At 39.0% G+C, this 13,455-nt stretch overlaps 1 protein-coding gene across 5 annotated transcripts in view; it reads right to left on the reverse strand.

The window, feature by feature from the left end:
- The window catches only part of ESCO1 (establishment of sister chromatid cohesion N-acetyltransferase 1), a 52,701-nt gene that overhangs the window by 18,017 nt on the left and 21,229 nt on the right, over positions 1-13,455 (reverse strand). For 3 of the 5 annotated variants that reach the window (XM_024206500.2, XM_024206499.2, XM_024206501.2), the window contains one exon: positions 8,570-8,701. In XM_024206500.2, coding sequence (XP_024062268.1) covers positions 8,570-8,701 — 132 coding nt within the window. Of the gene's footprint in view, positions 1-8,569; positions 8,702-11,193; positions 11,310-13,455 lie in introns of all 5 variants that reach the window. The other 2 variants (XM_024206502.2, XM_024206503.2) reach the window with 1 other exon arrangement.

Here is a 13,455-nt window from a genome sequence, read left to right on the forward strand (position 1 = left end):
ATTTTGGTATCTGAAGTTAGGAACATTGTCTATGCATCTATTAGAAATGTGTTTACACCTGGGGAAAAGGTTGCCAGTCTAGATGGCTGGCTGAGAAGGGCCATTAGAGAGAACAATAGGGCTTAGAAGAATCTTCCCACCAGGAAGCCTTCCTGAGGACGCTACAAACAGCCTCTGAGTCATGGCTACTGGGACCCTACAGGGACACCTGACCAAGTCACCTGGTACTGGACTCCATCTTGGAATACCAGTACTTTTCCACTGACCGGGCGTGGGAACCAAGCTTGGAATACAAAAGGTTCTTGCCATATGCAAAAACTATTTAACGCAGGGGAGTGACATCAGAGGTTGTTCACTGACTCCCCACCCTAAAGAGACTCTTGGAAACACCTGAGGAACAAGGACTAAACTGGGGGGAGGGGGGCGCGCACGGGGGGAAGTGCTGGACACAGGCTAGAGGGGTTTCTAGCCTATGAAAGGAATACCTGGGGTTTTTAAGCTGCAAGCAAGGGCAGCTGACCCATTAAGAATCTCTACAACCGGCTTAAATCATCTTTCAGGGTGAGAAATTGCTACTCATATCCAATCTCTTAATATATTAAACTTAGATTACCTACCAAAACAAACAAAAATGCAATCTGCTTTGATTGGTCTGTTAAACCTTTTAATCACTTAAAATCTCTCTTTTGTAGTTAATACACTGGTTTTAGACAAGGCAAAAACAAATGTATGTGGGAGTCATAACTTGGAGCAAAAAGCTGTGTATATTCCTGTCCACATTGAAGGAGGCGGCAAATTTCATGAGCTTATGTTGTGCAGTTCCTCAGTGCAGCGCAAGATGGTATAATTTTGGGTTTACCCTCCTTAGCGGGCGGGGGGAGGGGGTGCAGTTAAGTAGCTGGGCAGTTCCTTAGCTGAAGCCTTCCCATGCAGAGCTGATCTCAGCATCTGTATGTAGCTGCAGCTGAGTGGGTCCCTACCTGTATGTGTTTTGGAGGAGGTTTGAGGGCCTGTCACAGCAGAACAGTGTGAAGGGAGCCCAGGTTGGTGGGTCAGGCAGGCTCAGTGGTACCCTAATACCAGGTGGCATCCTGGGGGGAACCCGTCACAGTCTGCAATGCCAAAATTCTCTAATATAGACTTGCCTTTAAACCATGTAAATTAAGAATACAGTAGAATGCATTAACTCTGAATTTCCCAAGTTTCACAAGTTCGTATAAACTTAAATACGATAAGATTCCAGAAATTGTTTGTTGTGCCACATGATCTTGACTGGTCTACAAAAATAGGTTCCCAAAAAAATTTACCCTGAAGAGTAGATGATGTACTCAGATTCTTCTTGAAAATATTTAGTTATGGATGAAAGAAATCACTTGATACTGTTCAATTCTGGTAAGGAACTTCACAAGTTATTTTCTTGATTATGCCTTTAACAGGAATGCCTTTCTGAAATTAAATTCTAAGAGTGAACCTTTGTACGTTGCATCCTTGACACTCTGTGAAGATGGCAAAGGAACAGGGTCTATAGTTTAGAGTGCAGAACTGAGTAAGATGACCTGGATTCCTATTTCCAGCTCTGCCACTGATTGAGTGACCTTTGGCAAGTCGCAACTTCTCTTTGCCTTCATACCCTCACCTGTAAAATGAGGTATTACCTCTTAAGGGGTGTTGAGATTTTGATTGTAGAATGCTTCATGATTCTTGGATGAAGGGTGATAAGTACACAGTATTATCAGGGGTTAAAATAAAATTAAGACATTTTTAGAACAGTAAAAGGAAGGTGATATTAAATAGCATGAGCTATCCTATTTGAAATATCAGCAAGTCTTATTCTGCGCAGAGTATCTATCCTCATACTCAAGGATTCAGTACGAGTAAGAGAAAACATAAGTCTTCTGTTTACCTCCATCTTATGAAGATGAATGTTCAGTTTTATCTTCAATACCAATATCCTACTAAATTCCCACATTCCAAAAGAGTTGTTATAAATGCTTTAAGCCAATAGCCATTACAAATAGCTTTAAGTCTTGTCCTTGGGGTTTGGTGACCCAAAGAATTATGAGCATGGGTTCCAAGATATATTCCCAGCAGTAAACAGTGATTTACACTTACTATTCAGACTAGATGTGATCCAAGACACTGTCTCCCTACACACAGTCATGCCTGAGTCATAGTCCTACTGCAACTGGAAATGGACTTCATGTGAAAAAAATATTATGTGATCATGTAATTAAAGATTGTATCACAGAGCACTGAATTCAGGTTGTCTTTGAAACTTTAATTCTGCCATCTCCTAACTTCTGAGTGCTGGACTTTGCTACCTTAATAATGTTATTTTAAACACAGAAATGTGTGTAATTTCCTAGGTTTTTAAGAAAACTGAAAAAACAAATTCCATATCAACATCTCCACTGATCATCGGCAGAGCTGGAACCTTTAAATTAATTACACAGACCTGTGTCATCTGAGCTAACGGAGTAACTGATAGCAGTAGTATGTTGACAAGCACTACAAGAGGATGGAACACTACTAGTGGGTTTCACAGGTATGTGCTGAGAGCAGAAGGGTAAGTCTCTAGAATCTAGAGTTCCATTCCAGGCTCCGTGCTTTAGTGGGAACAGACTCCTCTATACCATCTTACCTACCCAGTCACAATTCCAATCTTATCTTCCCCCATCCCTGGCTCCTTGTCTCAGTTCATTCTCTTCACCTCAATAGTTCTAGTCTTCATTCTTCAAACTTCTCATCCCAGTGCCCAGCACGTTCTAGGTTCACCCCTCCAAACTCCATGTCCAAGACTAAGCCTACTCCCTGCACTTTAAGTCCCTGTTCCCTGTGTTGCACCTCCACGGCCAGTCACCTCCCCGTTTCCTCCACACACATTTCCCATCCCTACTGCCTTAGTCCCCAGTATCACACTTGGTTCCTTGTCCCAATCTTTGTCCAGGCAGTACCAGGTCTCCCCTCCACACCCTGGCTCCTTGTCACCTCTGTATCCCCGCCCACTGGTTCTCAGTCTCCTCACCTGGCTTCCTGTTCCAGTCACCTGCACACTCCAACTCATAGTCCCTGTTTCCCTCTCCTCAAAGCTCTTTTCCCCCCAATCTACTACCTCCGCCTTTCCCACAGGCCCAACTCTTGGCCACTTTGCATTTGCATCAGGCAATTTCCTCCTCCATGCAGCCTGGGTCCAATTGGGGGAGGAGGGAGTATCACTGAGAGCACTGGAGAATGTCTCAGTTTAGGTACTTGGACCCAGAGCCAGCACAGCCTCCAGTAGCCTAGAGCTACAGGGAAAGGACTGCTCAGCCTGGGGCTGGAGTATGACCAGTGCTGACAAAAATCTTGAAAATTTAGCTACTAAAATTTAAGGAACCTCATAGTAAGCATGTGTGTGCTGCCATTTTTTAAACGCTTATAACTTGGCCAAGTTTGGGCAGATTTTCATGGGGATGGCAAAAAGTACACCCTCACACAAAGGCCACCCACTGTGCCAAATTCTGAGTCTATATTCAAAGAAATGGGGCACTAGAGCTTTTCGAAGAAAAGGTCATTAGAATTTAACATGGGCAAAACAACTTATTTTTCCCTAGCCTAGTTCTCAGAAATTGCTGAACCATTTTGGCTGAAGTTCTCCAAAAAATATTCAGTCTGAAGCAGACACCCAGCCTGGAAAATTTCAGCCCAATTTGTTAGTTTGGCAAAGTTAAAAGCAACTGAAAACAGGGCTTTACAATGGGAAATGTCAGGCAACATTAACAGGCAATGCTACCAGCCCCACCTATAATAATCAGTAATTTTGAACACAATAACTGGAACACTGATCAATATTATTCTAAGGTGGGGAAGTCTTTGGAGAATATATAAGACTTAAATCTCTTCCTAAAAGTCAGCAAGAGACAGAGTTGAAAGGAACAGAAAAAACAAAAACAAAAAAATTTCGGTTTACCTCATTAAAATGAAAGTTGTGTCAATGATGACAACAAAAAACTTTAATTTCAAAAGCCAAATATTAAGACATTTATATTTAAGGCAAAAAGCAAGTATTCTTGTCTTGCATAAAATAGGACTTAACCTGGACTTGAAAAATCCATATGCCAGTAGTGAGTAAAAGCCTTCCCTGGGAAGTGGAAAGGGAATGCAACTAAAGCCATCAATATTTACAGAATTCAGGGTCTCATGGAAAAATACTTCCAGCACTTCTGGGTGCAAAGACAATCTTTAAAATATGAACCAAAGTAATGTTAGCTTCTTTACTCTGCAGGCAAATGGTACCACTGCCTCCGCTGTTCCATTTTCTCCAAGTAGTAGCCAAGTGAAATTGGCAAGATACTAATCAGTTCCACAGCTGTTATTCAGAACCTTGAAGGCAGCCATGAAACTGGGGGGGCGGGGGGAAGAAATCAGTTTCCCTCTGCTACTATTTGAGAACTATGAACAGTAGCAAAGTTAGTCACAAGGGAGGATGACCCTTAATTAAAAAAACACCACAAAAAACAGACTGACCTAGGGAGGGTAGATGAACAGAGACAAACCACCCTTTGTAACAGTCAAAAGGCCATGAGGCGAAAGAAGGCTTAGAGCAGCAAAGACCCCTCCTGCCCCAACAATAGGCAGGAAGCTTTACGGTGGGAAAGCAGAAGCAAGACCTTCTTTCTCCTTCTGGGAGTCCAGCAGCTGTTGGATCTCCCAATATATTAGATCCCGGGTTCTCAAGGGGTTATCAATCTAACAAATTTTCTCATGTTTCACAATGAGACATCACAGGATGAAACTTGTGAGTGGTGGTGGAGTGGAAACTGCCCTCCCCATACTGCTAGATGGAAAAACAAAGTTGAGAACCACCATATTAGACAATTAACAGGGGGTTGATACAAAGATGGAGACTGTAAACAGGATTCAGGGACTGGCTTCTAGCACCTTGCCTTTCTTATCAGGGGTGGATTTCTCATCAAGACTGTTGCATGGACCTTGTTGTTTGCTTTCCCTCTCCCTTTTTCCAATCTGCTTCTGGCTAGTAGAATTAGCCCTGTAACTAGGAGAAATCTGGTAATGTTTTTCAAAGCTTGGCCTAACTCCTTCAGAAGAGAGAGAGAAAAAAAATACATGAGTGAGCGACCAAGTGTGTGCATGTGTGCGGGCACACAAGACAAGCTTCTGGGATAGAGTGTTTCATCATGATATTTGCCTCTTCAACTAGGCTTGAGATGGACTAAAATATTTGCTTTGAACATAGTTTAGATTCTTTTGAGGACAACTTTTCATACAAACTAAAGAAAGCATCAGAATGAAAACAAATGGTCTCAGTTAACTGCAAGAAGAGGTTCTATAATAATAAAAAAAAAATCTTTAATCATAAAAAGGAACCAGCCACCACATGGGGAAGTAAGAGGATATCTGTGGCCATGTGGTAGCTCAACTGTGGCCTGTTCTGCCCAATTCTAAAGTGCTCTTGGGAATTATATGCTATTCAGGACACCGTGTACATCTGTCAAAGGAAACTAGATGAGCAGCAGCCAGGAAGCAATTTTAGGAGAAGAATCATGTTTCAGAGTTTAGTTGATAGTAGCAAGGGACTTAATTTATTCTTTTCCGTCTCATGCATCCGCTGATTGGCCAAAAGAATGTGGAAGAAAATATTTTCTTTAAAAAAATAAGGCTATTACCAACCAAAAAATCAGACACTGTCTACTTTCATGGACACGTCATGGTAGCAGCAGGTGCTAGCATGATAGGAAAGAAAAAATGTGCAAACTATCTCTGAGATTTTAATTGAGAGAGATGTTCAGTATCATCCCAAGGTACATAGGGAAGGAAGAGAGAAAATGTAGCCTTACTTTTCTCCCTAACAATGAGTCTGACAAATTTTCTCATGACTCATACTGAGGCATCACAGGATGAAGGATCTGAGCAGTGGAGAAAGATGTCTTGAGATACTGCCCTTAAAAGTTAAATCAGGCTCCAACATGAGCAATGATCACGCTGCTTAAGGGTCATGTGCAAAATGATTGGAGAACTAATGAAATGACATCAGTTTTCAAGAGTGTGAAAGATGAGCAATTTAAAGGGGGAAGAGATCTTTAACAAAATCAGAGTTTTAAACATTGATTACTGCCTATTTAATTTCGATGATTAACTATTGGAGAAAGTTTGTTTCAATACTGTCAACTTACATTAACATGCAACAGTTGACAATATGTACCCTGAGTCATCGCTCCCTCCAGAAGTCGTCTAGAAAAACTAAGATGAGCAAAAGTTGACTTTTCTGATATTTCTAGAATCAGAAAAACTAACATTTCAGGCTCTCTTTAGACATCAAAGCAGCATAAAAAGGCAAAAGGCCAATTTTGAAAAAAATCCTTTCAAGACACCTTTATATAGAGGTTTCTATCACGGCCATCATCATAGTATACTGAATCTACCCAGAACACCAAGCCCACATGAAGATCTGGAAGAGGGGAAATAGAACGGCCAGTAACATGCAAGTGTGGGTTATAACAACTAGAAAAAAGAGTATGTATTCATTCAGTTCTAAATTAAATTTCCCATTGTTTGGCTAACTATAGATTTGGTTAAGCATTTTTCAACTAAAAATAAGGGAGGAAATTTCAAAGACATTCACAAAATTATTTCCCTTGTTTTCAACTCTATTTTATATGAATGTATTACATAAAATCATCATCCCAGTTGCCATAGTATCTGTTATTCTACATTCATCTTTAGAGATGACTTGAGGTGCCACCACAAGAGTCTCAGAGTTCAGAGAGATGAGATGTTGCTCTCACTCACTAGGAGGTGCAGGTAAAAATAGCATGCTTGGGTGCAATTTATGTAAAGCTTTTTCACAGCCATCAGCCACCTTTCTAAACACTTTGTCTGCACCATATTTAAAAATTCTAGCCTTTTTTTTTTTTTTAAACTCTCTAGCTTTTGAACTTTTTCATTGTAAATACAGTTATTCCAGATTGAAAGGGAGAAGAAACTGTCTTAAAAACACTTACATGCATATCAGTCTTATCCTAGACATATCTGTGATAGCAAGGAAAGGAGGGCATATCAGCTGATCCAACTCTGATCATTCTTAAAGCATTTTAAAGTATTTGTTCACTTCCTCAGAAATTCCTACCTGGTCCCCCAATACCACCTGAAGCTATAGATCACCAATGTGCTAGCAGCGGTGAATGGCTACAGGACTAGTCTACAAACTGCTGTTCAAAGGATTTAATTTAATTTAGTCTTTCCTCATTTGTTCTTATACCAGTTACATTCCCAAACCTGTTTCCATAAAACCTGTGTCCATAAAAATGCTCTTCCACCAAGGCAAGCAAAGCATTTCAAAACCAGATATGCCTTAGTAGCCTTTGTGCTGTTTGCTACAGTATCTATTCTACTACACCAGACAAGACACAGAACCTGGGGAACATCTGAGACTCAAAAATTCTTTAAGATGATTAATAGATGGATTTACTATGGACAAATTGAAACAAGTAGGAAAACAGGTATTCAGTTGCCTTCTATCACAGTCTCTACCTATCCATCCCCTTCAATTTGCCTAATGCTTTTCAGAAAAAGATTTTCTAAGATGTTTGGGATTCAGCCAGCCAACGAAGAAAAGAATGAAACAAGCCCTCAATATTTGGCAATAATTGTTTAAAGAGACTAAATGGTTTCAAAGTATTAGTAATGGTATATGGATTTTTTTAGACCACTGATTCAAACTCAGGTCAGGATTTAATGGTAGTCTAATTGCTGTTTGGTACCTATATGAAATGATTAGTGGCCTCAGTTCAGTTATCCTGGAGGTCTTATCTACTTGCGTGTAGAGTACTGAAGGTAACATGTATGATTTAAAAAAAACACAAACAAAAAACAGACTTTATAGATTCTGTTCTGGATTTCAGACACATGGACAAGTTTTGAAAGTAGCTGATTTTATAAAATACTTATCTGAAATCGTACAATACTTCAAGCTTGTGTTTTAAACTTGAGTTGACTCAACCATACCTATTATGCCTAAGTAGAGTATGGAATGTACAGTTATAATTTTAATTATACTGTTAAAAATAGTAGTCTATTATCTAAAGTTTTAATACACTGTAATGCTATGCTCAAAGTTCCAAGATATTCCAACTCTGAATCACTGATATTAATTTAACATAGCCAATATAAAAAAAGTGAATTAGAAGTCATCTGGATGGCATTCTAAAGAAGACAACGATCTCCCCAATTAGTTCTTATGCAAAATGTTGTAGCAATACCAATTATATCAAAAGCTAAATTTAATAAAACTTTAAAAATAGTGATAAATGACTATTTTCCTACAAAACAACACAGAAATAAAACAAGGAAGGGATAAAACTGAACAGGAATTTTGCTATCATGATAATCAATTTTTATAGGTGACTTATTACCATGTGCTAGGCTCCCTTAACAAAAAAATGTTTACCACAGATGAATATCATCTACTGTGATATTTTAAGAGTTTATTAAAAGTAATCTGAATTGCATTTGATGTACAGCAAGGAAAATAAAGCTTATTGCTGTTTAAAAAGACATGAAGTTCTCTTACCACATATTTTACAGCACTTATGAATTGGTTGTGGAAGAGCAGATGTTGAGTTTCATCCTCTGGATTTGATGCCGTGTAAAGCATTCCACAAATATTACAGGAAATAGCTCCAAATCTTTTCTGTCCTGCGTCCTATTTAAAAAAAAAAAAAAAAATTATATATACACACACACACACACACACAGTTGACACAACAGAAACTTTTCATAGCTAGATATGCAATTCACAAACATAAGCACATGTAGATTCTGCACTGAGGCTAAAAGGAAGTGGAGAAGGAGGAAAACAAGTAGTATACTAAATATGTAGTGACCAAAAGTCTACCCTCCAATGGCCAGCACACAAGCTGAGTTACAGCAGAGGCCATAGACTAAAGGACACATTAAAGACAACTTCTCCCCCACCCAAAGTGTTAATGGTAGTTCTTCCAGGTTAGAGTTAAGACATAGTAGCAGGACCACATGGTAAGGTAAGACAATGACCTCTTTACCTACTTTGCTGTCTACAGAGAGTTTAGCTATCATGTGGGGGGGGGGGAAGAGGGGGGAGAGAGAGAGGATAGATTCTGTTGTTCCCTATGCTTTAAACTCCTGTCTGTCCTTAGATAGTGAGCTTCTTTAGCATGGACCATCCCCTCCTGAGTGCCTGGAAAGCATCTAGCATACTATAGGCACTACCATAAAAAAAATAAAACCTAACAGTTATGGAAATAAGCATTAGAGGAACAGTAGTACATGTTATGTCTTGGCATTGTATTTCAAATTTCTACGGTGATAAATTAATGTTAAATATTTTCAAATTATATTGTCTGGCACTATTTTTCATTTCCCTTCCCCCAAAGTTTTAGGGATATAAGTTGCATTTTATATATAACAAATCATATGTATCTGTTAAGAATATACCCCTTGCCCAGAAATCTAAAGATTCTTAACTTTACCATGCTTCGTATAGTCTTGTTTTCCCCTAACACTGTAAAAAAAGTCCCATACATAAAGGAACTCTCAGTAATTTTGTTCTGACATTTAATCTTATTACTATTTTGTAATCATTTAGCACACAGACAATTCAGTATTTGTTTTGCAATTTACTGATTAAACATAAGTATTATTCATTATGAAGAGTACAAAGAACTAGGAATCAACATAATTAATGCCAAACAAGGAATAAGACCTCAAGTATAGGGTCTTTGTTGATTTGAACTAAGTAATTCATATGGATGAAGATTGTTCCAAAGAACAGATGTATATTTTGATAAGGTTGGAAACTTATCTTTGGCCAATATATATATAAGTTTTGGTTTTAAACAAATCAAACCTGTGTTTGGACTTTGTTCAAAGGTAATGGACTATAAAACACACAAGGTTAAAAATGGAGTTAAGCTAGGTAGACATTACACACAATATGGAATCCAATTACCATAGTATACAGTAAATAATACTACATGAGTAAAAGAGGGACTTTTCTAGGGAAAATTTTTAGTGATGTGTGTGTGTTAATCTCAAAACATAATATTGCATGAATATTTACTGTGAATTTGATTTCATCTTTTAAAAAAAAGATATATTTATAGACTTTTTATACTATATTACTGGGAAGGTCTTTTTGCAGTATGACTAGATTTTTTCAGCCTGTTTCCCACTCCCTCTTTCAACTTTGAACAATATTTGGTTTAACTGGTCTGAAGAGAATTAGATCAACATTGAAAACTGAACTATCAGAGAAACAGTTGTAACCTCAAGCAAATCTACTGGTGAAGTCAGAACTTTAAGAATAGTTTCTTTTCTAAGGAAAAACACATCTAAGGCCAGTTCTACACTACCGCGGTAGTTCGACGGCTGGCAATCGAACTTCCGGGTTCGATTTATCGCGTCTGGTCTGGATGCGATAAGTCGAACCAGGAAGTGCTCGCCGTCGGCTGCGGTACTCCACCTCAGCGAGAGGAGTACCGCGGAGTCGACGGGGGAGCCTGCCTGCCGCGTGTGGACCGCGTCTGAACCGCGGTAAATTCGAACTAAGGTATGTCGACTTCAGCTACGTTATTCACGTAGCTGAAGTTGCGTACCTTAGATCGAATTGGGGTGTTAGTGTACCCTGTAAGTTACCCACTATAACCATGCTCTATTAATTCTAGTAATTTTTCACAAGTTTCACTCTGTAGCTCACAATACACACAAGAGTACTGGAGAAAGACAATAGGAGAGGGGATGGAGAAAACATGACTAGGTACATCACTGTGCTAGTGAGGTGCATAATAAGATTTTTAAGCCTCTCTTTGAAGGCACACGTGTGGACCACTGCTGGAAGCAGGAAACTGGGACCTGAAGATCCATTGGTCTGTCCTCAGCATGGCAATTCTTACATTCCTATGGCATGTAATAGAGGGGAAAAGGAAACAAAAGCTGCTCCGTGTGTTGGCTTTGGGCTGGAGCATCAGGGAAAGACTCGGGTTCCAAGGGTGTGAAAGTTGAGACTGATGCATTTTTTCCCCCTATCTCCAGGCCTCCTTTAAAAAGGTGTAGTTCAGAAGAAACTGCCGTTTTGGCCAAAGGAGTGTGCTGAATTTCAACTATTTACACACAAGGAAGGAAAAAAGGCAGTTCAGGAGGAAGGATGCATGTGATTACCTTACGACCCCACTTGAACCGAACCTAATTTTTGCTATCTCGAGGATGGAGAACATGTCCCCGATGCTCAGGGTAGGATAGGTGAGGGGGAAGTCTGCTTTGATGCTTGGAGTACACTTCAAAAAGATAAGACATGTACATTTGAAAGTCAGCTAAATATAAAGCAATTCTTATATTTAATGTATAAACAGTACTGCAACAAGCCTTGTGAAAAGAAATCCTATTCAAATGATTGGGAAGTTAACATTTATTCAAAAAGTAAATGGTGGTATACTAACAAATTAACACTACAATGAAGTCACTAAAACATTAATGGCAAAGAAATCCTCAAGATTGCCAGTATTCTTAATTCATCCTATCTTGCCTGATGCAGCTCATATGGTCTTCTATCATAGTCTCTATAAACAAGAATATAATACAGCCCAATTACATTGGACAATAATATTAGAATGTTGCTGGTATCTGGCAGACCATTTTTTAGGATTTCATTGATGCTACTATATTATATGTATTCAAGTGTGTGGACAGGCATACATATGGCGATGTTAAATATTTAAAAAGCTACTAATATATGAATACTAGAGGAATGCATTAACTATTAGAACGTGCACCAAGCCTTCTTTAAGGCTGCAGAGTGTGAAAAAGGTTTTTATTTTATTTTTTTTAAACATATTCGATAACCTTATGCAGCCAATAAAGACATTAGCCTGCCAGCATAACTGAAGCACTGTTACAAATCCACGAACTGCAGTAGACCATGCTTCAGACAAAAAATTGCTATATGAGATGGTATAGACTGCAGTGCAGAAGCAAGATGTGCAGGCTAAAATCAGAAGGAGCAATACAGCAGTAGGAATTAAATCTATTTGAGAGACAATAAATCTGCCAATTATTTTTAACCTATTATTACACGTTAGCACCTAACATTACTACAAATGAAAGAATAGAGCAAAAAAAAAAAAAAAAATAAAAAAATTCTTCCTTTTTTTTAGCATTCGACAAAATGTCATGTTTAGGCCATAATTTCCTGTGTATAGTTTTCCTTTTTTGCATGGGTCTCACACATCACAGCAGAGAGAACTGCCTATCTGAAAATAGCATAGTAATAAGCAAAAAAAAAAAAAAAAACCAAAAACAAAAAAAAAAAAAAAAAATTACTATTACTGAAAGCGACACAGGAAACAACTGTTTTCAGTTTATTTACACATTTGAGAGTACCTTGCACATAGCTCTTTCACTTCTGTTACTTAGCAGTACTTCCTATTCCCATGCACTAGCATGACATTACTCTAACGCAGTGCTCTGAAGGGAGCTCACATACCCACTCTTCCCTCCAAATACGGAGTTTGCCAGTAACAGCCGCAGAGTTGTTGCAGTTTCTGGTTTGGGAACAGGATGGTGTCTCCTTTCCCCAGGATAGGCTGGCAGAGCTGGTTGGTGAGCATCCGTCACTCAACTCCTACACAGAACTGAGGAGTGACTGAAACCTTGAGGCTTGGGAGAAACCGATCCTTTTTTCTCCCAGATCTATGCATGGGCCTTGCGGGCAATACGAGAGTCATCCTGTGACTTTTCAATAGGTTAAAGAGAGGAATTTGGAAGTTGAGGCATAATGCCGACCAATGTTGTTGCTGAAACAGCAGGGAAGGAAGCAGGTGTCTAGAGCTAAGATAGGTGAGTGCCTTAACGTTGTTTTATTATTCTTAAGATTGCCTAGTCTGCCTCCCTGAAATACACCCTTAAACAGCAGCAGAAGAGAAGAAATTCCATTTTTAAAACATTTCAAAAGGTTTTTTAGAAAAAAAAATTCAAAACAAAGTTTCTGAAATTAGTTTAAACATTTTACCTGACAGTATCCCTTTAACTCATTCTTTAAATTGACAATGTCCCTCTAATCTTCTCCAAAAGCCTCTGTTGGGCGAAGTGAAGCATGAGCTGTTGAGACTTAGGAGAGAGCCAGTAACAGGGAGCATGAAGATTAGTTCTCAGCAATCTGACAGAGCAACGTGGTTCAAGACAGAGCCGCAGCAGAAATTGGGTTACTTGATCTAAAGTCATTCTTCTAGGCACCTGCAAACCTACACTGACTTGAGGCAAATTGCATTCATACAACTGCAGAGAGGATAAAGACCCTAAGTCAGACAAACCCCATTTGGAAGAATGTGAGAAGTTTATATTTCTGAAACCCACTGTTTCAGTCCATTTGTAACTTCAAGACAACCAGCCATCACATTACATCAAGGTTGTCTTCACATCTAGAAG

The sequence above is a fragment of the Terrapene carolina genome, unplaced genomic scaffold (assembly GCF_002925995.2).
Source record: "Terrapene carolina triunguis isolate 2854851 unplaced genomic scaffold, T_m_triunguis-2.0 Scaffold58, whole genome shotgun sequence".
NCBI classification, from domain to species: Eukaryota; Metazoa; Chordata; order Testudines; family Emydidae; genus Terrapene; species Terrapene triunguis.